This window comes from Panthera uncia, chromosome B1 (genome assembly GCF_023721935.1).
Source record: "Panthera uncia isolate 11264 chromosome B1, Puncia_PCG_1.0, whole genome shotgun sequence".
Taxonomy (NCBI): domain Eukaryota; kingdom Metazoa; phylum Chordata; class Mammalia; order Carnivora; family Felidae; genus Panthera; species Panthera uncia.
This window is the reverse complement of record NC_064811.1, coordinates 97798952-97823118: the sequence shown is the minus strand read 5'-3', so window position 1 is coordinate 97823118 and position 24167 is coordinate 97798952. Positions and strand designations below refer to the sequence as shown.

Sequence of the window (24167 nt, the reverse complement as noted above, 5' to 3'; positions counted from 1 at the left end):
ATTTGAAGAAATGGGAGTCTATTGCAAGAATATAAAAATGGTTCAAAGTGAGGCATTCAGTTAATGTATTTCAGTGTATTGTCTATAAATTAAAACAAATATGATCAACTAATAATGGCAAAACTTTATATGTTAAAAATCACCATTTCTTCCTTATGTCTCTTAGGAAGCTTAGGATAAAATAAAACTACCTTACCTTTATATCACATTCATCAAACAGGAACAAAACAAGCATGCCTGCTATTACTTAAGTGACTCAGTATTATCTGAAAGTCCCACTATCATTAAGCATTGAGATACCAGTATTGAAAAGGAAGTCAGAATTGTTACATGAATAATGTGATTGTCCAACTAAAAAACCCAAGAGAATCCATGGGAAAGACACTAGAACTAGTGTTATTTTTTAAAAGGCAATAGTTCCTATAAGCTAAGTAGAAAATAAAAAGAAAAAAAGATCATTTAGAGGGTACAAAAACCAAAAACCAAACAAAAAACCCAAAAACTACCCAACTAGGAATAATCACAAGAATTGAGACCTATATGAAAAAAAGTAAATCTTTACAAAGGTAGAAAAGTTAATAAGTGATATACAACAATCCTGAATGGGAAGACAGAATAGAGATTAATCTATTCATTAAATGCTGCCCTTATAAAAATCTTTTTATTTTTCTTGGTGTGGCTGAGGGTAGGGGTATGGAGAGGAACTTGACTTCAAAAGTCATCTGGAATCAAATCCATGTGGTACTGGCACAGGAATAGGCAAGAAGTCAACGATACTAACTACAGCAGTGATTATCAAACGATACTAACTACAGCAGTGATTATCAACCTCGGGTGTACACTAAGATCACATTGAGAGTTAAAAGAATATTACCCCCATGACCAGCCCCATTCCCATGGATTTTACTTTAATTGATGTCCGATGGGGTTCAGGTTTTGCTATAATATAAAAGCTTCCAAAGGTAATTTTAATGTGTAGCCAAGATTGGGGATTACTGTATCGTAAAGACCAAAAAATGACTTATGTACATGTAAGCATGATAAATGTTAAATTATAAAGACTTTTAGAGGCGCCTGGGAAGCTTAATCGATTAAGTGGCTGGCTTCAGCTCAGGTCATGATCTCATGGCTCGTGGGTTCGAGCCCAGCGTCGGACTCTGTGCTGACAGCTCAGAGCTTGGAGGCTGCTTCAGATTCTGTGTCTCCCTCTCTCTCTGCCCCTTCCCTACTCACGCTCTGTCTCTCTCTGTCTCTAAAATATATAAAAACATTTAAAAAACATTTTTTAAAAAGCCTTTCAAATCAGTGGGAAAAGTTATTGGGACAATGACCTTAGGGACAAAAATAAAACTATATCCCATACTAACACTAAGCAGAAATAAATTCCAGATAGATCAGAACTATGATGCACAAAATAAAGCAGAAAAACTTTTCTTTGAATAATCACATTTTAATTATACATATTTCAAATGAATAAGTTGCTTCCCAAAGACTTGCCCTGTATTCAGCAATATATATCCAGGACCTTAAAAAATGTTTATATCTGTTGAACAAAAATACTACTTCTGGGAAGAAATCTAAGCTGTCCACAAAAACTTCTGTTTAAGAGTGTGTGTGTGTAACAGACTCTTAAATAAGAACAAACAGAGGGTTACTGGAGGGGTTGTGGGAGGGGGGATGGGCTAAATGGGTAAGGGGCATTAGGGAATCTACTCCTGAAATCATTGTTGCACTACATGCTAACTAATTTGGATGTAAATTTAAAAAAATAAAATTAAAAAAAAAGAAAAAAAAAAAAGAAAGAAAGCAAACTGATAGTTACCAGAGGGGAGGTGGGTGAAATAGGTGATGGGGATTAAGGAGTGCACTTGGGATAAGCACCAGGTGATGGAACTGAAATCATGATATTGTAGATGTGAAACTAATATAACACTGTATGTTAACTATACTGGGATTTAAAGTAAAATTACATTTAGAAAAAAAGAAAGTGTGTGTGTGTGTATAATTATAAAAAGTCTTGAATTTTAAAAGTAAATGTGCAGCAGCGGGGAAATAAACTCTAATTTTTCTATGTTAAAGTTTGATGTAGAACTCCCTGAATAGGAATCACCTAGAGCTTATGAAAAAATAGATTTCTAAGTCCCACTGGTGATACACTCACTCAGAATCAACCCAAGTGGTCTTTTAAGTACTCTGAAGTTTGAGATCCACTACACTAATGTGTACAATGAATTTTTTTAACCACCAAAAATTATAGTTAGTTTTTTCCCCATAAATATGTACAGGAAGGGAATGTACCCGGATGCTAACAGTGTGTTGTTGGGAATTTTTATATTTTTATTTGTAAATTTGATACAGTGAGCATTAACTTCCATAGTTATTAAATAAGTTTTATATTAAAAAAGATTTACTCTAAGAGTACTGTAAGAATCATCTGTTTGGGCATAGGGGTTTTTTACAACTTACTAGTAGCTGTATCAGTTTTTTTCTTTTTCTTTTCTTTTTTAATTGATTTATTTATTTTGAGAGAGAGCACAAGCAGGGGAGGGGCAGAGAGAGAGGGAGAGAGAGACTCTCAAGCAGGCTTCGCACCCCACACTGAGCCTGATGTGGGGCTCAGTCTCACAACCATGAGATCATGACTTGAGCCGAAATAAAGAATCAGGTGCTTAACCAACTCAGCCACCCAGGTGCCCTGTGTCAGTTTTGAAGTGAATGTGTTGCCAACCACAAGCATGTGAGACCAGTTCTCATTGCTGAAGAGGGTCATTCAAATTAATTTCTCAGATGATTTGTATCAATAAACTTTGCTAAGTTTCTTGCATAATTATAAGGAAAGTATAATAATTTTATCTTAGTTAAGTAGAATATATTTTGATGTCAGAAATCTGGGCCAAATTGTCATTTTTAATGAGTCAGTTTCTTTTGATTTGACACCTGCCTTTTGCCTGTTTTTCTCTTGGGTTGTTAAGGTTTTAAAACTTTTTTTAATGAATTTTGAGAATTCTTTTTATTTTGTATGAGAATCAATTCTATTGGATAGATTCACCAACAAATATATTTGTGAATATGTAATACAATATATGCATCAACTTTTTAATTTGTCTTTTAACTTTACTTAGGGTGGTTTTTAGTAAAGTAGCATTCTTAATTTTTATTGAATATATTAGTCCTTTAATTTAAAGTATACCATCTGTGTCTTGTTTAATAAATCTTTCCCTACTTGAAGTTGTAAGGATAACTCAAAATAAAACTTTGCTTTCGTAATTTTGCCATCTATTTATCAGGAATTGAGTTTTGAATGTAGTGTTAGTTTGAAATATTTCACTTTCAGCTTTTATATTTGGATATTTAAAAAGAAGTACTGTGTAATTAAGAACAAACAACAAAAAAGTAACATACCAAAGTAAATGTTCCTTCTATTTGTGATTCCTGGTTTTCTCTTTCTCCTCTAAAAATCAGATGTTTTTACTTTTAAAGTAGTCTTTAAAATGTTTAGTCTTTAAAATGTTCCCTGGGTTATTATCTAACCTCATAATTTTCTTAGCAATTTTAACCAATTTTAAAAACACTGTTATGTTCTTTAAGAAAATTTTGAGATGATTTTTTTTCCTGCTTAAACTAGAGTTTAAGGGGCACCTGGGTCACTCAGTGGGTTAAGTGTCCAACTCTTGGTTTCAGCCCAGGTCACATTTTATGCAAGATTGAGCCCTGGGTCGGGCTCTGTGCTGACAGCGTGGAGCCTGCTTGGGATTCTCTCTCTCCCCTCTCTCTTTGTCCCTCCCCTGCTCATGTGCATGTGTTCAATCTCTCTCTCTCAAAGTAAATAAATAAACTTTATTATTAAAAAAAAAAAATGACCTCATAGTTGTGAGATTTAGCCCCACTTTGGGCTCCAGGCTGGGTGTTGGAGCCTGCTTAAGATTCTCTCTCCCTCTCCTTTAGCCCCTCCCCCCTCATAAGAAATAAAATAAAGGGGTGCCTGGGTGGCTCAGTTGGTTGAGCGTCTTAGTCTTGATTTCTGCTCAGGCCGTGATCTTACAGGGTTGTGGGATTGAACCCCAATCATGGGATTGAGCATGTAGCCTGCTTAAGATTCTCTCTCTCTGCCTCTCTCCCCCATCATGTGCTCTCTCTCTCTGTCTCAAAAAACAGAGCGTGTAGTCTGCTTAAGATTCTCTCTCTGTCTCTACCTCTCTCCCCTGTCATGCATGTGTGCTCTCTCTCTCTCTCTCTCTCTCTCTCTCTCTCAAAACAGAATAAAAATGAAATAAAAAAATGTTAAATAGTTGAAATTAGGGGTGCCTGGGTGGCTCAGTCGGTTAAGCATCTGACTTTGGCTCAGGTCACGATCTCGTGGTTCCTGAGTTCGAGCCCTGTGTGGGGCTCTGTGCTAACAGCTCAGAGCCTGGAGCCTCCTTCAGATTCTGTGTCTCCCTCTCTCTCTACCCCTTGCCTGCTCACACTCTGTCTCTCTCTCTCAAAAATAAAATATTTTTTAAAAATTAAAAAATAATAAAAAATAAAAAATTGAAATTAAAAACAAAAACAAAAACTAGAGTCGAAGACTATCATTAATTTTTGACATGCCATTAAATGTGACTTTCTTACCAGAACTTAAATTAGAGGCACCCAGGGCAGTAAAGAAACTGTGAGCTAGCAAAACAAATAAGGTAGAGTTATTACGTCTTTTAAGCTTGTTTTTGATAGTCATGAAATAAAATTTTTTTAGCATACATAGATGCTAAGTTTAATACACTAAAATTAATTGAATGAGAGTATATGTTGTGATGTGTTAAAATGTATGAGTGACTGGTTCTCCACATCCTCAAGAACGCTCTGTTTCCAGGGGCCCTGCCAGAGCAAGAACCATGGCTTACTTTGGGGAAGGGAAAGGCCCCATCCATGTGGATAATGTGAAGTGCACAGGAAATGAGCGGTCCCTAGCTGACTGTATCAAACAAGATATTGGAAGACATAACTGCCGCCACAGTGAAGATGCAGGAGTCATTTGTGATTATTTTGGCAAGAAGGCAACAGGTAACAGTAATAAAGGTAAGTCATTTTCCAGGGCCTATACAAGTCAAAGAGTGTTCTTCACTTGATTAGTATCAGCAGTACTTTGATAACAAAAGTCTCCTTCATAAGACTGTATATAATCCCTGGTTCCTTGTGCTCGTATTAAGAGGCAGTGGTTTCCTGACAAATCTGACTGGATGGGGCTTACAGGGAGAGCAGAGCTCAGGGGCAAGAGTGGATTTACAGGATTTGTAATCTCTGGCATTCGGCCCTTTCCAGGTTCTCAGCCATTTCTGTACCATTCCTTCTCTGGATGTAATAAAACTGTCAAACTTGTCGGTATCCTTGAAGATTTAGAACTGATAATTACTTCACAAAAACAAGGCCAGAAATGACAATTTAAAGATATGGCATAGAAAGGAACTTCTTCTTCCACTCTCACTAGTATTTTAAACAATAGAGATACATTTAAAAGTAATTGCAAAAAGAAGGTTATCTTTTGTAGATTTTATTCTCTGAAATTAAAAAATGTAAGGGAAATGAGAAATAATCTTTCAGTACAACACAGTAATAGGTGTTTTATACTTAAATAGAAAGGTCATTGAAAGCTGAGTGTAACTTTTATGAAACAAATACTGCTTTAGAATAAAGAAGTAGCTATTTTGTAGAAAACTGTGGTTACATTTTATGAATAGAACAATGATCTCTTTATGTGTTTTGAAAGCTCAGAGTTTTGATCATTGGATTTTCTGAAAAGTAGGTGTATCTGTATTTAAACATTCTCTTCCTCTAACATCTTTTAATTGCTAAAGACAATGCAAAAATGAACTGGATGTTGTTAATATGATTCTTCACTGTCTGAGGAGCTTTTGAGTATGAAGAGTACTTACAACCTTTTGTGCTTTGTTTTATACACACACACACACACACACACACACACACATAATCGGCTTACTAAATCATATATTTAATATTATTAAATAGTATACTTATATACAAGTAGTAATTATAACTTATTAAAGTGCCTTCAGTAATTTAAACTATAGTTAAAAATTGAATATAATTCTTTGGATTATGTCAAATTTCTTAAGTGGTAGAAAAACATAAAAATTCAATAATTGTAAAATGTTTTTGCTTTGGATTCTCTCTCTCTGCCTCTCCCGCACACTATTTCTCTCAAAATAAATAAGTAAACTTAAAAAAAATATTTCCTCTTAGACAAGCTGGATTACATAATTTGGTTTGTTAACCTACTGATTTTGTATTGAGGCTCAAGACCTAGTGACTTCTATAAGGGGACTGAAACTCAAGGCATTGGTTATTGGTCATCTGATGGGATCCTTTTATAAATGAATTTCATTTTGCTTAAAAAATTTTTTTTTGTAGCCGTGGATTTTACGCCTTATTAGATTTTACACTTTTGCAATCTGGTGCTTTGCCCTGGAATGATGTAAACTTTCAGTTTTGCTTGCTCAGTATTACATCATTCTTCATCTTGGCCTTATATACATTGACCTGACTTGGACCATTATTTGAAACTTATGTTTTCTAATATCTTATAATTTGCTGTGTCATCTAGAGGATTCATATCCTAAGAGATGAGAATTAAAGTTTGACAGCATGCCTCTGAGATCACTTGGCAAATTGGTGATCTTGGTAAACATTGTTTAACCTTTTTCTCCATGAAAAAATAACTAGTGTTGATCCCCTACTGAGCTCACTTCTACCTGGTTATTATGGGGGAATATTAGTGCAGACTAGATTTTCATGCTCTTGGCACAATTCCCCACCTTCTCTTCTTACACAGATAGAAAAAGTGTCAGTCTATACTTGGTACACATGTACTTAACCAAAGAAACAAAATACCCCTGTAGAGATTCCCCTCCTTCTAAAATTATTTTTAAAATAGCTATACTTTGGGGCACCTGGGTGGCTCAGTCGGTTGAGCATCCGACTTCGGTTCAGGTCATGATCTCACTGTCTGTGAGTTCGAGCCCCGCGTTGGGCTCTGTGCTGACAGCTCAGAGCCTGGAGCCTGCTTCAGATTCTATGTCTCCCTCTCTCTCTGCCCCTTCCCTGCTCATGCTCTGTCTCTCTCTGTCTCAAAAAATAAATAAAAACATTAAAAAAAATTTTTTTAAATAGCTATACTTTATTTTATTTACTTTCTTTTGTATACCACCTTTTCATATATTTTCGTTCTTAATTCTTTTTTTATGCTCTTGTGAGAGTCTGTTATCTTGGGAAATTTGACTGTATTTCCTAAAATGCCACTTTGTTTAGTAAACCCTTTCCATATAATAATATGCTATATGAGTAAATATAAATGTAGATATAGATCAGAATCCCATTCTAAGTTACATTTTGTATAAGTGGCCTGGAAAGTGTTGTATGTGAAAAGCAAATTACTTAGACCTGTAATACCTTTGCAATTCTCTTGTTTTGTTTAATGTTCCTGCACTCCGAAACAGTCTCTGTAATCAGCAGAGGGAGGGCTGTAGGCGCCCGTGGGATGACATGCCGGACAGGGTCACAGCTGAATGTGGGAAACCTCATAAAGTTCCTTGTCTGCTTGTGAATTCTTGTTGCCTTGGCTAAATGAGAAGACTTTTCTTTTTTTTTTTTTTAATTTTTTAATGTTTATTTATTTTTGAGAGACAGAGCACAAGCCTGGGAGGGGCAGAGAGACAGGGAGACACAGAATCCAAAGCAAGTTGCAGGCTCTGAGCTGTCAGCACAGAGCCCAACACGGGGCTCCAACTCATGAACTGTGAGATCATGACCTGAGCCAAAGTTAGTCGCTTAACCAACTGAGCCACCCAGGCACCCCAACTTTTAATTTTTATTATAAGAGAAGGTATCCTATAATTTGAGGAGAAAAGATGTTTTAAAATAGAGAAAGAAACGGCAGGAGACTGTGTCACTTGTGTCTTTGTCACACTGTCAGCAATACGACAGTCTGATTAATAACCTCTGTCTGCTTCAGAATCCCTCTCATCTGTTTGTGGTTTGAGATTACTGCACCGTCGGCAGAAGCGGATCATTGGTGGGAAAAATTCTTTAAGGTAAAAGGTCCTTCAGAGATTTTACATATTACAAAACTATTTATGTACATACAGTGTTACAATTTGGGGGTTTTTCTACTATGATATGAGGGATTTATTTTACTTACTTAATTTCCTAAATTAAATCCAGATTACATGTTTTTTTTCTTTTAATCTACACTTACTTTATGTAGACTGTGTTCTTAGATCACTACCTCCTGATTTATACAATAGATACGTTGCTGAAAAGTTATGTTGTTGAATCTCACTAAGAGGAGGTCTGAAAAATATGTAACTACAAAATTCATTTAATTTAGAATATATTTGTTTTAGACTTGACTCTTTTAAATGTTTTTTTTTTTTTTTTTTTTTTTTTTTTTTTGCGTTTACTAATGGAAACCCAGTACTTTGCTTAATGAAATACTTCTTCGGGCTGCTTAGGTGAGGTAGTGAGGAGAGAAAATACACTTCAAGCAATGAAATATCGAGAAGACTGAGTTTTTTCCACGAGTGTCAGAGGTGGGTGGGATGCATACAAATGTCCATAAGCAGATCTTCAGTGTGGTCTGCTCCAGGTTGTAGGGGTACCATTTTCAAAGTAGGGAGATATCTTACCTGCTAGGGTCCCTTTTATGTGGCTTTCCTCCCACCTGCAAGCCTTCCAAGTCATTGTCTTAATGGATGCTTTTCTTTGCTTTTCTCCCTTATACGGACTCAAGTGGCTTACTTTCTTCTTAGGGGTGGTTGGCCTTGGCAAGTGTCCCTCCGGCTTAAGTCATCCCATGGAGATGGCAGGCTCCTTTGTGGGGCCACGCTCTTGAGTAGCTGCTGGGTCCTTACAGCAGCACACTGCTTCAAGAGGTATGTGTCCACCTTTCCAAACAAGTCCGTTGGGTTCTTATTTGACAGTGCTTCCAATTCCTTCCTGCTCCATAGCATACTAGAAACTTGGGGTGACAGAGCCAGGCTACCAGTCTTCTTTACCTGTGCCCACGGCACTGTGGAAGTGGGGGAGGTAACAGAAGGAGCAACGAGAGCCCTCTGGAAGCTACTTGCTACGCCAGTGTTAAAGCAAACTCTGTATTTGGGGGAAGAGAAGATGCATTTTGGGAGGGGAGGCAGCTATGTTAGTGCTTCCCTCAAGAACTTATCTGAGGGTGAAATCATATCCCAGTAGACCTAGAGGAGATCTCAGATGACCCAGTAGTGGATACTAAGAGTAGGGAGTGAAGTTTTTATTGTTTTTTGATCCTTTGGATCTTGGTGTTTTGTGTCTTTTAGATTTCTCTATTTGTACCTTCTAGAAAGTCCAGGTTGCATCCTGATTATTTCCTCATCTCCCAAACATTTTATCACTTCAGTCTGAAGTCTTTCCAGTTGAGAGGGGAGGCCATACAGAGAAAAATGGTGTACCAGAGTCACACTGCTCATGGTGGCAGTGTCTGCACTAGGACCTGGCTCTCCTTTGTTCTTGTCCTGTGTTCTTTTGTGGGCCTGACTAATGGCCATTTCCTCAGCATGAATTTTGGGATTTAAAAATGTATACCAATCCTTGGCAAAATATTGATAATTAGTGAAGCAAGGTGATGATACAGGAGTTTCACTGTGTTATTCTAATTGTGTATATTTGAAAATGGTCATAATAAAAAGTCTTATATAAAATGTATAACATGTCATTGAAAAATTCTTACAAGCAAGAATTTGTTTTATATTTTTCCATATGTGATACAAGGCTTCACTATATATTTACAATTTATCCATATAGATTTTGTTCACTTTAACCACCATGTGAATTTTAACTCCTATTGTAAGGCTAAATCACAATTTATTTAGTTCCCTACTAATGGCTGGTTAGTTGGTTTCAATTCTTTCACTATGAAAAACCAATGCTGTAATAGACATCTATTGTATGTCTCATTGGGTACACATATGTGGGAACATTTTGCTAGAGTATGGGCACAATTCAGTTTTACTCAGCACTATTAATTTATTTTCTAAAGTAATTGCATCCATTTATATCATGGCAGTAGGTAAGTCCATTTCCTCAAGTCCCCACTTCAACTTGATATTATCTATCAACATTTTTAGTTTTTGTCAATCGTAGACTTTTTGGATTTCTTTTCAGTTCCACTTCCCTGATTAGTGTCTTCCTCTTTCATGAATTTCTTTGTTCATATTCTTTGCTTATCTTTCTATTGGATTGTCTTTTTGAAATTGATTTAAAAAATTTGTTCTGTGTACAGAGTCTTTGTTGTTATGTGTTACAAATACCTTTTCTCAGTGTGGGGTTATGTCCTGTCCACTTGTTTAAAATCTTTTTCTTATGAAGATATTTTAATGTCCATTTAATATGTTTAATATGTGTCAATTTTTTAAGTTTGATAAAATTTTTTATATTTATTTAAAATATCCTTTCCTAGGGGCACCTGGGTGGCTCAGTCGGTTAACTGTCCGACTTTGGCTCAGGTCATGATCTCACAGTTTGTGAGTTCGAGTCCCCCCCCCCCCGCCCCCGGTCAGGCTCTGTGCTGACAGCTCAGCTCGGAGCCTGGAGCCTGCTTCCGATTCTGTGTCTTCTTCTCTTTCTGCCCCTCCCCCACTTGTGTTCTGTCTCTATCAAAAATAAATATTAAAAAAAAATTTTTACTATCCTTTCCTAGCCCCACATGATGAAGATTTTATCTTACTTCTTCACTAAGAAAATGTATAATTTTGTTCATGTTTAGGTTTTTAATCTGTTTACTGTTTATTTTTTGTATACATAGTATGAGAAAGGAGCCTCATTTTCTACTTTCATGGATAGTTAGTTTACCAGCACTTTGTATTGAACATTACATTCTTTTTAAAAAAATTTTAAATATTTTTTTGTATCTAATGATGGAGCTTTATTTTTTCTTTTCTTCTTCTTTTTTTTAAGTTAAATCTTAGTTATGAACGTTACATTCTTTACCCAAAGATTTATGTCAATTATCTTGTATGCTCAGTTCTCATATATCTTTCTTTCTAGGATCTCTATTCATTTCCTCTTATCTATTTTGGTAAATATTTATGAAGTAATCTTCCATTTGTAAAGTGTGCAGAAGACACATATCTGTATTTTACATAGCCTTTGTCATTTCTGGGATAATAATTGAGTTTGAGAGTTCACCTATATATCAGTGGGTTTAATACATTCATGTGTTACATCAACGGCACACACAATAAAGATTATATTCATTCATTGACTTAACAAAAATTTAATATTCCCAGGAATATGCTATAGGATATAGTGGAGAGAAGACAGATAAGGATCATTGCTATGATAAGAATTTTCAGTGTAGCTATAGGAACCCAGAAGAGGGAGATATTGATATTGCTGATAAAATAGTATCAAAAAAAAATTCAGGGCACAATTTTTAAAGTGTGGTCTTTCCACCACAATATTAGATACATTTAGCTTGTTAAAAATTCAGATTCCTGGGCCCCTCCTCCAGATCTACTGAATCTTTAGAGCCAAGCCTCAGGAGTTGGCATTTTTATCAAGCATCTCTGATGATCCTTCTCAACACTAAAGGTTAAGACCCACTTGCCTAGTGGATAAAACAGATATGATCTGGATATGTTTGAGGAATGATGATGAGGAAGAATGTAATAGAGCTCGTAGGATACTTATCCATGTCCTATTCAACATATTAATCACAAAACTAAAAAAGGAAACTGATGGTAAATTAATTATATTTTTGGATGCCAGAAGATTGGGAGAGACACATATTGGAAGATAGGATACATGATGGGAAAAGGTCTTGATAGTTTGATCCTAACAAGCAGTGCAGAATAAGAAGGAAGTAAAATGCGGACTTTAGTTCCAGGAAATGTGGCTTAAATGTAGCACATGTGAAAATGACCGCATGGGTTTTAGAGTCCTGCAGCCTTAATACAAGTCAGTGATGTAATGCAGTTGCTCACAAAGTTTATCAGTTTTGAGCAGCACTGAAAGAATATTGTCAAGGCAAAGCAGTGATGAGCCTAGCTATTCTTACTATGCTCAAGCTATTGTCAGAGACAAAAGCACTGTCACTATCAAACAGAGAGAACTTGGCTCAGTTCTGGGGGCCACATCATGAAAAAATGACATGGTACACCAGGGAAGGCAAACAGACAGGGGAGATTGTGTGGAATCAGATTAGATTTGTTACTTGTTGCTTCAGATACTTCAGATGTTAATGGGAGAAAATATAATTTTCATTTTAACCAAAGAGTTGTTTATTTTTTATTTACTTAACACTAGGACAATTCAAAGATGGAATGGGCTGTATGTGGGAGGAAGACTAAGTTCTGTTATGAAGTGTGTCCAAGCACAAGAGGTTGTATTCATGGATTGATAGAGACTGGAGCTGGGTAACCATCTAATGTTGAGAGAATAGTGGTGAAAGAAGCATGAGACATATTTGAACGATGGGAGTTATTAGTTAAGATAGTGATCTGGAGTTTTGGTAGTGGACTTACAGTAGAGAAGCAGGAAAGACCCAGGGGTGCCTGGGTGGCTTAGTCAGTTAAATGTCCAACTCTTTATTTTATCTCATGTCACAATCTCATGTTTCATGAGATTGAGCCCCACATTGGGCTCTGCACTGACAGCGAAGAGCCTGCTTGGGATTCTCTTTCTCTCTCTCTCTCTCTCTCTCTCTGTCTGACCCTCCCCTCACTCTCACACACTCTCTCTCAAAAATAAATAAGTAAACTTTAAAGAGAGAGAGGGAGAGAAGCAGGAAAGGTCTGAAATGCCGGAATAGTGAATTTTTGTTTCATTCACTAGGTGGTGGGAAACCACTAAAGGTTTTGAGCCTTGAAATGTGATCTAAGAGGGGTTTTAAGACAAGTCATTGGGAGATATATAGGATTGATCTGAGGATGTAAAGCAAAATTATTAATCCAGGAGTCTGTGAATGAGCTTCAAATTAGATGAAGAATCTTTGCACACATGCTACTGGAGTGACTCCAATTGGTCCGTGTTACCAAGTGATTAAGACTCAGTATGGTAGGAACTGGAGGGGGACTATTGTAATAGAAATAGAAGATGGAAAAGAAGGAGGGAGAGAAGGTAGAGTCATGGTGACAAAAGTCAGTAGAACTTGGTACTGTGTAACAAGAGACTTGGATCTGGCCATTGAGACCAAGGTCACAGTTCTCCAATTTTAACTATTCACTTTTGTGAAAATTATTTTGCCTCTTGGAGCCTCAGTTTTCCCACTCATGAAATGAAGGCAATAATATTCCACAGTGAAGAACAAATGACCTGCTAAATGTCTGAAAGTATTTTATAAAATGTGAAATTCAAAACAAATGTTGGTTGTTATATGTTAGGGTTCCAAAAAGAGAATCAAAGATTATTATTTTCAACAGTAGAAAATTCTGGGTGATTTTATTCCACTGACCACTGGAGAAGAATAAGGTAGGAAACTACAAGGAACCTGGAGAAGCCTGTCTTAGGGTTTAGAGGTTAGGCAAAATAATTCAGTAGGTTCAGTTTAGATTATCCTGTTTTCTAAATGCTTCGTCTTTTAAGTCTCTGCTAAAAGTTATAGACTTCAGGGTTCAAGGCTTAAAGTATTAAGTAGGGAAATTACCCAAAAATTCCACTTGAGTTGAACACTTTGATCTGACTTTTGGAAGGTCTTTTTTGTTTTCTTTCTTTCTTTCTTTCTTTCTTTCTTTCTTTCTTTCTTCTTCTTTTTGTTTTTTGTTTTGTTTTTTTTTTTTTCAACATTTTTTTTTTATTTATTTTTGGGACAGAGAGAGACAGAGCATGAACGGGGGAGGGGCAGAGAGAGAGGGAGACACAGAATCGGAAACAGGCTCCAGGCTCCGAGCCATCAGCCCAGAGCCTGACGCGGGGCTCGAACTCACGGACCGCGAGATCGTGACCTGGCTGAAGTCGGACGCTTAACCGACTGCGCCACCCAGGCGCCCCTGTTTTGGTTTTTTTGCTACATGTTTGGGTTTGGGTTTGTTTGTGTACATGTCATTATTCCTCCTCTGGCCTGCTCCTTCTAGATGATTGCTTAAAGTCAGTAATCATCTCCTTTCTGTTTATAAACCTAGTGTCTAATATATTACTTGGCACATAGGATATACTCCTAAATGGTTGTTGCATGATGAAAGTGAGGGCTTAGTTGCCAGATAGTGGATATATTTAAGAATGTTTGACTCTTTAGAGAATGGTGGTATTTTAAACCTGGATCAACAGATAATTCCTTCCATATGTCATTTCTGAACTTCTTCCCTTTATCTGCACAGAAGATAAAGACAGTTGATTAAAAAGCAGAGGAGCAGATTATGATATGCAGCATTTTGATGTATTTTAGATATAATGCAAGATTCTTTTAATGTGTGTAGGGAGAAAATTATTTTGCAAATGTGTTTTATATCCATCTGCCTTGGTCTGTAACCTTTACCAGATTTCATAGACTTCCTGTTTTGAAGTGCCTAAGGAGCTACAGCTCACATCTTTATTGCAGTAAGCTCATTAAAAGGCATAAGGACAGTTACTAGTGATTAGAATAAGCTCCAAATTTTGTTTCTTTTCTGGGTTCAAGGACTTTGGATTAAAACAACCCTCCTTTAATCATCAGAAACTCTTAAATTTGCAAAAACAGATTTCCTCTGGAATCGAAGAGACTGCAACGTAGAAGCAATATTGTCATGTTCTGAGAGGTTACCTTCCTTTTAGATTTCTTGGGAGTGTAATTTAAGGTCTACTGGTAGGGGAAATTTGTTTTTTTTTAAATGTTTATTTATTTTTGAGAGAGAGCAAGTGAGCGAGCAGGGGGCACAGAGAGAGAGGGAGACACAGAATCCAAAGCAGGCTCCAGGCTCTGAGCTGTCAGCACAGAGCCTGACGCAGGACTTGAACTCAAGAACTGTGAGATCATGACCTGAGCTGAAGTCAGACGCTTAACCGACTGAACCACCCAGGTACCCTGGGTATATTTTGGAATGAGCTTTCACTCCTGTTTTTTATTTGTATCTCTAATGCTTTAACTAGTGGACTTCTGCATATTCCATATAATGGGTTCTTGTTCATCAGGCCTTTTTTGGTGCCTAATTCTTGCAGTGATGATATAGGCCGGTGCTCTTGAACACCTATTTCTGAATAAGGCCTAGATTGCTATTCCCATGTGTGTTATTTTATACTATGGGATGACAGCTCTTTATGTTAATTTTTTTTTGCCTTTGTAGTCATTCTTTTATATAATCCTCATGTCTGAACAATCTAAGAATGATGGCCTGGGAGGTTGAGATCACAATGCAGTTACTTCAGATCTACTATGCTGTTACCTTCATTTTATATAGTCTCTTTGCATGATAAGGATACTTTATTGTAAGGCCGACAGTTCTAGTAATCAAATTCTAATTCGTTTGTAACTTTCACATGTGATATGTTCTAAACACTTATTTTAATGCCAGCACAAAAACTGAGATAGTTGGTGAATCACCATTTAAAGGTCTTCTATCTCATTCTTCACATTTTTCCCTGGTGTTAATGCAATACAGACGTTGGAATGAATGCAATATCCTGTTGGCATTTTGAAGTGGAAACTTGGGATAAATCAAGTGTTTTTGGAGTTCCTATGATTCTTATATGACATAAATTGCTTGCCTTTGATACTCTAAATTATGAGTATCATGATATGACCCTCTCTCTATGGTGCTGCAGCAATATAAGTGAGAGAAAAATTCCTGAATGTTACACTAATTCCTTTTAGTTGTTTGTTCTGGTAACAGACATCGTATTGGAGGGAAGAATGTACCCAAATCAAGGACTCTCTTATTTCTGTGATTCTACTGCAAATTTGATTTGATCAAAAATATAGCTTTACCTGATTTTATCTTTCATTTTTTTCCTAGAAACACCATAGCAGCTGGAAATTGTTAAAGATTGTTGCTCTGAAAATCAGAAATGTCTAGGTCTTTGTAATTACAAAGATGAGGCACAGAGATAATGGAGTCACGTTTTAAAGACACAGAGTATCAGATGCTTAGCATATGCTTCATCATGACCTAGTATCTAGCAGAGTTCATTAAGAACATGCTCTTTGGTGGTATACCTAATACTGTCAATCATGCTAAAACCATTTCCTGAATACACACACACACACACACACACATATATATGACAGTGCAAGGTTCTACGGAGGCTTCTAAGCAACTGTAATCATTTATACAAGTAACTTTAGTCAATCACTTTTTTTATGTTTATTTGAGAGAGCGAGAGAACACGTGTGCGCATGTATGTGTGTGCATGCATGCACACACATGCAGGGAAGGGGCAGAGAGAGGGAAAGAGAATCCCAAGCAAGCTCCATGCTGCCAGCACAGAGCTCGACCTGGGGCTTGATCTTATGAACCGTGAGATCACGAACTGAGCCAAAATCAAGAGTCAGATGCTTAACTGACAGCCACCGAGGTGCCCCAACTCTTCTATTTTTAATTCCAGTAATTTTTTGTTCTTTATTGTTCAGAATCTCAGAAAAATGAGGACATTGGATCTTACTAAGCTGCTGTGTTTCAGATCCTTTCTTGCTGAAGCCTGTCTGGTAATTTCATCCACTATTTATTTGAGGGGTAGTCGAAGGCATTTCAGCAAAGCAAACAACTGAATGGTGTGTCAGCCGAAACCTGAAATGTTTGGTTTAGAAGCATTTTTGAATACAATAAAGTTTGTCTAAGTAACAAAAGCTGGACTAGTTTTTATGTTAAAAAAAAAAGTTTCCTTGATATGTTTTCTTGAGAAGCCTAGAACTACAGTAAATGTTTTCAAAATCTGCAGTCATATTGGGAACCTCAGCCAAAGTATTATCCCTGAAGTATAAGAGAGGTGACAGTAGAAGACAAATATTTGGTTAGCAAACTAATCCAGTCTTCTGTTGGATGCTCTTCAAATTCCAAGCATGTGATTATGTCTAAAAATAATTGGAGTGAAAGGAGCGTGGGAATCACTGCTTAGGTTTACTGGTCCATTTCCTTAAATCAGGACAAGTTTAAAAGTGTAGGTACCAATAAAGAGATTCATTTGACAAGAATAGTGTTTTTTTCCCCCCTTCTAGTCAGGTATATATATTATTTTTATTTTCAGTTTAATATCAACTCCTGATTGGTGAGCATACTAATTTTGGAGTAGACTTAAATCTACTGGCTGAAATCTGCTTGATTGGAGAACACAGAATATGTATGTAACGTGTATGAGTTTTGGGTTTTGATACCTTTATGTAATCTCTTACGATGCTCACTTCACTTGGAGAGATTCTAGACATGCAGGGGCAGGAGTTATCACTATGCCTTTAAGTGTTGGTTGCAGTGGTTCTCAAGCCTGACTGTGAATGGAATCACCTATCGTTCTACATCAGCCCTATTAATTTAATATTTTCAGAGATTTGTGACCTAGACATTTATATATTAAAAAAAAATTCTTTTGTATGTTTATTTTTGAGAGAGAGAGAGATAGAGTGTGAGTAGGTGAGGGGTAGAGAGAGAGGGAGACACAGAATCCTAAGCAGGCTCCAGCCTCTGAGCTGTCAGTACAGAGTCTGACACAGGCTCGAATCCACGAACTGAGATCATGACCTGAGCTGAAGTTGGACGCTTAACCGACTGAGCCACCCAGGACACCCTAGGCATTTATATTTTTAAAAGTGGTACAGGTGCTTCTAGTAAACAGCCAGCATTTAACAAGAACATTAGATATTTGGAGGATTTCAACAAGTGTAACAGACACTTTAGTGATGGTGTTGTTATGAGAACTGGTGAGAAGCTGACTCTGATTTCAGTAAGTTAGGGATGACAGTATTATATATGTGCACGTGGATGCCTTTGAAAAGAAGTTATTTAACATACACTAAGACTTTTTTGTCTGTGCCAAGCACTTTGCTTAGTGCTGAAGATACGAAAGTGAGTATAGCATGGTCCTTACGCTTAAGGAGCCTTTACCTGGGGAGACCTGACATCTTAATTTGTCTTAGAAATTGTTATAAATGCTCTGACAGTGTTAGTGAGAGTGTCAGAGGCAGGATTGGTCAGTTTTCGGGCAGGGCAGCAAGAGCTTCCTAGGAGGTTCTGGACTTGAGACTTGAGTGATAAAATCAGTTGTCATGTTAAGATGGGAGGTGGGGGATGATACTGCAAATAGTTCGAATAAAGGCAGGTGTGTGGGATACCTCTTCAGGCAGCTAAAATGACAGGGGCATGGAGACCAGGCTGAGGTCAGGTAGGCAAGAGCCATTCTTGGATGAATTTGCATATCATTTAAGGAATTTGAACTTTATTGTGTAGATAGTGGAGAACTCTTGAAGGGTATATAGAAGAGTAGTTATATTGTCAGATAGAAACCTCACTCTGGCTGCAGTGTGAAGGAGGGACTGAAAAAGTTAAAACCTGAAGCAGCAAGGCCATTGGACAAGACTATTGCAGTAGTCCAGGAATGAAGGGGCACATTAAAGGCAAGACTGCATAAGACTTTAACACTTGGGTATTTTAAAACGAAATTTCCTTGTTGTAGAAATGTTCTTTGTTTACTCGCTGAAGACCCAATTTTCAGATAATGTAGAATATATTTATACAGTTAGTTTAGATACAAGGATCATTTTAGTGAAGTGACACAGCTCTTTCAAAGAGTGGAAAATGTTGTTGTAGTGACTTTTTTTTTTCAGGTTGAACAGTACTGTAATTATGTGAAAGGATATAAAAAGTTCACGTATGAAGGGAATGTCTCATAATCCAAGCTTAAAATTTATAAACAATGTAATAAACAATGTGAGAGACTGTATTAAAGAGATATAATAAAATAGGATGCCTAGTTTATGCCAAACTATTTCTCTAGACCAGTACTGTCTAGCAGAAATACAATGTGAGCAACAAATGTGACTTTTTCTAGTAGCCACATTAAAAGATAAAAAAATCCAAACAGGTGGAATTAATTTTAATATTTTATTTAACTTGGTATATCCAAAATAGCATTGCAAAATATAATATAAAATCGGGATATTTAATGCTTATTATCTATAGAGACAGTATATTTAGTATTCTTTTTCATACCAAGTATTCAAAATCCAGTGCATATTTTATACTTTTAGCACATTTTACTTCAGACCAACCACATTTCAAGTACTCCAGTAGCCACATTGGGCTACTGGCTACTGCACTGGACAATGAAGCTCAAGAGAATTTCTTCAATTCCATTCTAAAGATAATATGGAAACATTTCAGCACCACTTTCAAGGATGCATTCACAATTATTCTTTTTAGAAAGGCGTTAAATCACTTGAGGTTTTACTTTAAAACCTGAATACATTAATTAGTCATAGTGAATTAAAAAAAAAGTTTATTTTTGAGAGAGAGCAAGTGTGTGAGTGGGGGAGGGATGGAAAGAGGGGGGACAGAGGATCTGAAGCAGCCTCTGCACTGATAGCAGCAAGCCCAATGTGGGGCTTGAACTCACAAACCAGGAGATCATGACCTGAGCTGAAGTTGGGTGCTTAACCAACTGAGCCACCCAGGGGCCCCTAGACAAACTGAATTTTTATAATATAGTATCAGTACCCAGAAAGTGGGAGTGAGAAGTAAATCTGATCTTTCTCCATGACTATTACTTTTCACTGTTTTAAGATGTGAAATAATCCCAAACTTTACTTAAATTTTGAAGTAGAACCCACAAGAGGATCTTCTCTGGGAACAATATATAAGAAGCTTTCTGAATTTAAAAGGTCTGTGATGACTTATGGTTGGAAAAGGGGAATCAAGGAAGCACAGGGAATTATTAGTATTATAGATCAAGAATAGGTGGATGTATAAGCTAAATCATCTTTGTAGCACTGTTCAGTTTTTTGAGCTGACATAGTTAAGAAACTTACTCTATATATTGCAAGCCCCACTTAGGGGTGTTAGAGTGTTTGAACAGCTTAGAACTTCCAGTAATTTTACAGGAGGAAATGGAAGGCTGTATTTAAATAGGCAGTCATTAGAAAACTCAAGTTTTCAATACAGACTTCTGTAAATTCACATTCAAGTACAGGTCTCATATCTAGTGTAAGACTTTCAAGTTTTCATAAAAAGAAAATTAAGGTGAGAGCTGTAAAATGTACATATTTCTATCTCAACAGTCAGACGCTAGCACAAACTAGGTGCTAAGTTGATGAAACCATAGCTAGAGTTTGGCAGATAAAAGGAATGAGGGACTGAGTTTTTTGCAAAGGAGTGATTGTGGAATCCAAGCCTGGTAAGAAGGGAAGTCATAGGCAAAGTGAGATTGAAATGAAAAAACTAGCGGGGTCAAAGGATTGAAGCGTAATGGGGTTGAAGAATGGTAGAGCTATAAAACTGTAAGGATAGGAGGTAGAAAGTAGGAGATGCTTTAAATCAAGACTTCAGAAATGTGTAGTATTTGGTGAATACAAGGTCTGTCTAAGTCTTATGACGGGAGCAGGTGGCTGAGATGGAGAATAGGCTCAATGCAAGTGAGGAAGTTAAGGAAGTAAATGGACATGGTATTGAAAGTTAAGCCTTTAAGATGTTTTAAGTACTGGTAGGGGGTAAGTGAGCAAGGTGCTATATAATCTTAAGTGAGAAAGAGTAACCTGGAAGTGGGTTGGATCATATATTGTGTCTGTAGTTCTCAACTGTGGCTAATTTGCACCATAGGGGACATATGGAGATGTCTGGAGACATTTTTGGTTGTCACAACTGGGGTGTGTGTTTATGTGTCTGGATGTGTGTATACCTTCACTACCTTGTGAAGAGAGGCCAGGGATGCTTCTAAACATCCTACAATGCACATAACAGCCTCTCACAACAAAGATTGCTCTGGTTCCAAATGTGAAAACAGTGCTAAGGTTGAGAAACTCTGCTTTAGGGGGATGCACCAGAATCAAGGTATGTTGGTTGAAAAAACAGGCTGAGAACTATCAATCTAGTAAATATTTCTACTTTAACTGAATACTTTAAGGAAAAAAGACATACATATTAAAAATATCCATCCATTCATTCATTCACTAAAAGACATATATATGCTGCATTCTCACTTAATGGGCATCACTATTATAGGTGTTTTAGAGTCATCAGTGAACATAAAGATCCCTGTGTCCTTAGTTACTTCTTGTTTAAGCAGGGGAGACAGGGGACAAGAGACATAATAAATTAATCTGTTAGAAAGTGGTGTTAAAAAAGTGATTAAGGATATTGGGAGTGCTGGGGTATAGGAGGGCAAAAGGTGGGCTGCAGTCATCTCACTGAGGTGACATCTGGAGAAGGATTTAAGAGATGTGATAATATAATAAATGTATGTTGCCCTGAAAATACAGTTTTGGTTTGCATTGTTTACAGGAAAGGGGAGTAAAGTAGGTATGTGTTAAGTGCTTTGACGGATACAAAGTTAGACCAGCCATGGTTTCTGCCCTCAGAGAGCTTTGTGATGAGCTACTATCATGGAAATGATAGAAAAATGAAGACAGCAAATAACAAGACAGTAATTTTGCCCTATTCTATCTGTTCCTGTTTTGATCCTTTTTCATGGTAGGGAGATAACAGGTTAATGTTTAGCTGTTATTTTCCACTCATGCTGCACATTTGCTCCTTCTCAGAAAACCAGGCCAGGAACCTGGATTAAACAGTGATATGAATGAAGTGGGTTTGGAGTACAGGACTGAGAGCACTGGGATCAGAGAAATGCAAAAAGTAAACTTACAGAAAGGGATAAGGAATAGGAGGAAAGGCCTACAGTATGTTAACCTTCCTTGCTGACAGTTTAACAATCTCTAGCCTCTTACTAGCTCTCTGCCTCCCAGGTACGGTAACAGTACAAGGAGCTATGCTGTTCGGGTTGGGGATTATCATACTCTGGTGCCAGAAGAGTTTGAAGAAGAAATTGGAGTTCAGCAGATTGTGATTCATCGGGAGTATCGACCTGACAGCAGTGACTACGACATCGCCCTGGTTAGATTAGAAGGACCAGAAGAGCAGTGTGTCAGATTTAGCAGCCATGTTTTGCCGGCCTGTTTGCCACTCCGGAGAGAGAGGCCACAGAAAACCGCCTCCAATTGTTACATAACAGGATGGGGAGACACGGGTAATGTAGATAATACAAATGACATCTGGGCACCTTTCTTGTGTCTGGGATTATCAGTACTTTTGGGTGTACAATGGGTAGTAAAATCTTACATGGGTTCAGGCTTAGTAGTTTGGAAATTCTGCCAAGCCTGTGATGCATGCATGCAATTTGGATTTGTATCCCAAGGGTACTATTGGTTATCATTCAGTTTAGTACAAATTGACAGAACTCAATCACCTTAAGGGCTGGTAGAGAAACCTTCCTTACTTTGAGTTGCCCACACTAGTAAGGAGACAGAAGAAATAAATGATTTTAAGATCCTACTTCAACACTTGTGCCTGGCCGGCTGAATGACAACTTCCCGTATCATTTTGCTATAGAGTTTTATCAGTGTGTATCAGCTAGTGCTTGTTCAGAATGGTCCTTGAAACAACAGATGTGGGGCTCACCTGGATTGGGTACTTGATTCCCAAATGGCTACTAAATAAGGAGAAAGGACAGGTTGACCCCTCTCCACTAAATATGATCAATACTGCTAATTATACTCTTGAAAAGAGCATCAAGTAAGTATGTCTACAGGTGATAATTTCAGTGTTTTATTTACAGAGTATTTGTGTTCATCACACACTGCATTAAATCTGGGCTTTATATTTGTATTATTTCATAGCTGAAAAAAGGTAGAATAGCTGTTGCAGATATAGAATACTGAAGAAGCACATACTGACCACTCCTTAGATAAACCACAAAGAAAACATTTGCTGAATGAAACAGTAAAATCATATCAGAGTAAATGCCTTTTCCGTACACTATGTGGAACCATGAGGCAAATCAAGTGTCTGAGAATACTTAAGTGTATCCATTCTCAATTACTGCAGGAGGGAAGGTTCATTCACCTTTAGATACAAGTTAACAGAAATGACAATGTCAGTTTTACAGAATGTTCTATTATGAATTATTTCAATTGAGTAAATAGGATGCAAGAAAAAAAGGTGGAATTTAGATCCAAGAAAGGACTATTGTAGAGGACATCATCAATTATACATATTAGCCACTGAACAGTTAATGTCTTGCCAGGGAGTACACCAACATCAAATGGTTAGTATACAGGAATGTTTAGCTTCTCAATCTTTTATCAGATGCCATATTTGGAGTTCTTGCCACTCAGGTCCTTCTATACCATTTAGTTACCACTCACTCAAACTACACTATGCCACAATAGGGTTTTATTTTCAATTAAATGTTCATTGGACTGTTAAATGTAGTGCTTTTGTGTAAGATCTTTGGCTGGCATCTAACTCAGATTATTTGGTCTGACTAGGACGAGCCTATTCAAGAACTCTACAACAAGCAGCCATCCCCTTACTTCCCAAGAGGTTTTGTGAAGAACGTTACAAGGGTCGGTTTACAGGAAGGATGCTTTGCGCTGGAAATCTACATGAACACAAACGTGTTGACAGCTGCCAGGGAGACAGCGGAGGACCACTCATGTGTGTTCGGTCAGGAGAGAGTTGGGTCGTGTACGGGGTGACCTCCTGGGGGTATGGCTGTGGAGTCAAGGATTCACCTGGTGTCTATACCAAAGTCTCAGCCTTTGTACCTTGGATAAAAAGTGTCACCAAATTGTAATTCTTCACATGGAAGCTTCAAGAGAAAATACTGGAAAATGTTCAACATCCACATTAGCACTCAGCCAGAGATGCCAGCCAACGGAGATGAGAGCCATGTTCCTTCTTTTGTGTTGTGATTAAATCATGTGCACCATTGCTGCTTGAGAATTTGTGATGTGAATATTCTGTTAGATACCTCAGTGTAGTACTAATTACCCTTAACTAGCATTGTGGCCCACCCAAAAACTACTCTGGAGTCTTTATTAGCATTCTCCAGAGATTACTGTGTATCAATAGTGCAGTAAGGCTGTTTTTACATGCATTTGGATTTAGAGCTTATAACTCAATCAATACTGTTTATACTAGAGTCAAGGAGTGGCATTGTTTAATTAAGCTCAGATTTTCTTCAAAAGGCTAAGA

The 24167-nt window shown here is 37.3% G+C and overlaps 1 protein-coding gene across 1 annotated transcript in view; it reads left to right on the top strand.

The window, feature by feature from the left end:
- PRSS12 (serine protease 12) overlaps nt 1-23858 on the top strand; it is a 74639-nt gene extending 50781 nt beyond the window's left edge. The window contains exons 9-13 of the mRNA XM_049631093.1: nt 4850-5055; nt 8006-8084; nt 8802-8924; nt 21878-22158; nt 23459-23858. Coding sequence (XP_049487050.1) covers nt 4850-5055; nt 8006-8084; nt 8802-8924; nt 21878-22158; nt 23459-23766 — 997 coding nt within the window. The 3' untranslated portion in view covers nt 23767-23858. The remainder of the gene's footprint in view (nt 1-4849; nt 5056-8005; nt 8085-8801; nt 8925-21877; nt 22159-23458) is intronic.
- Nucleotides 23859-24167: the final 309 nt, after the last annotated feature.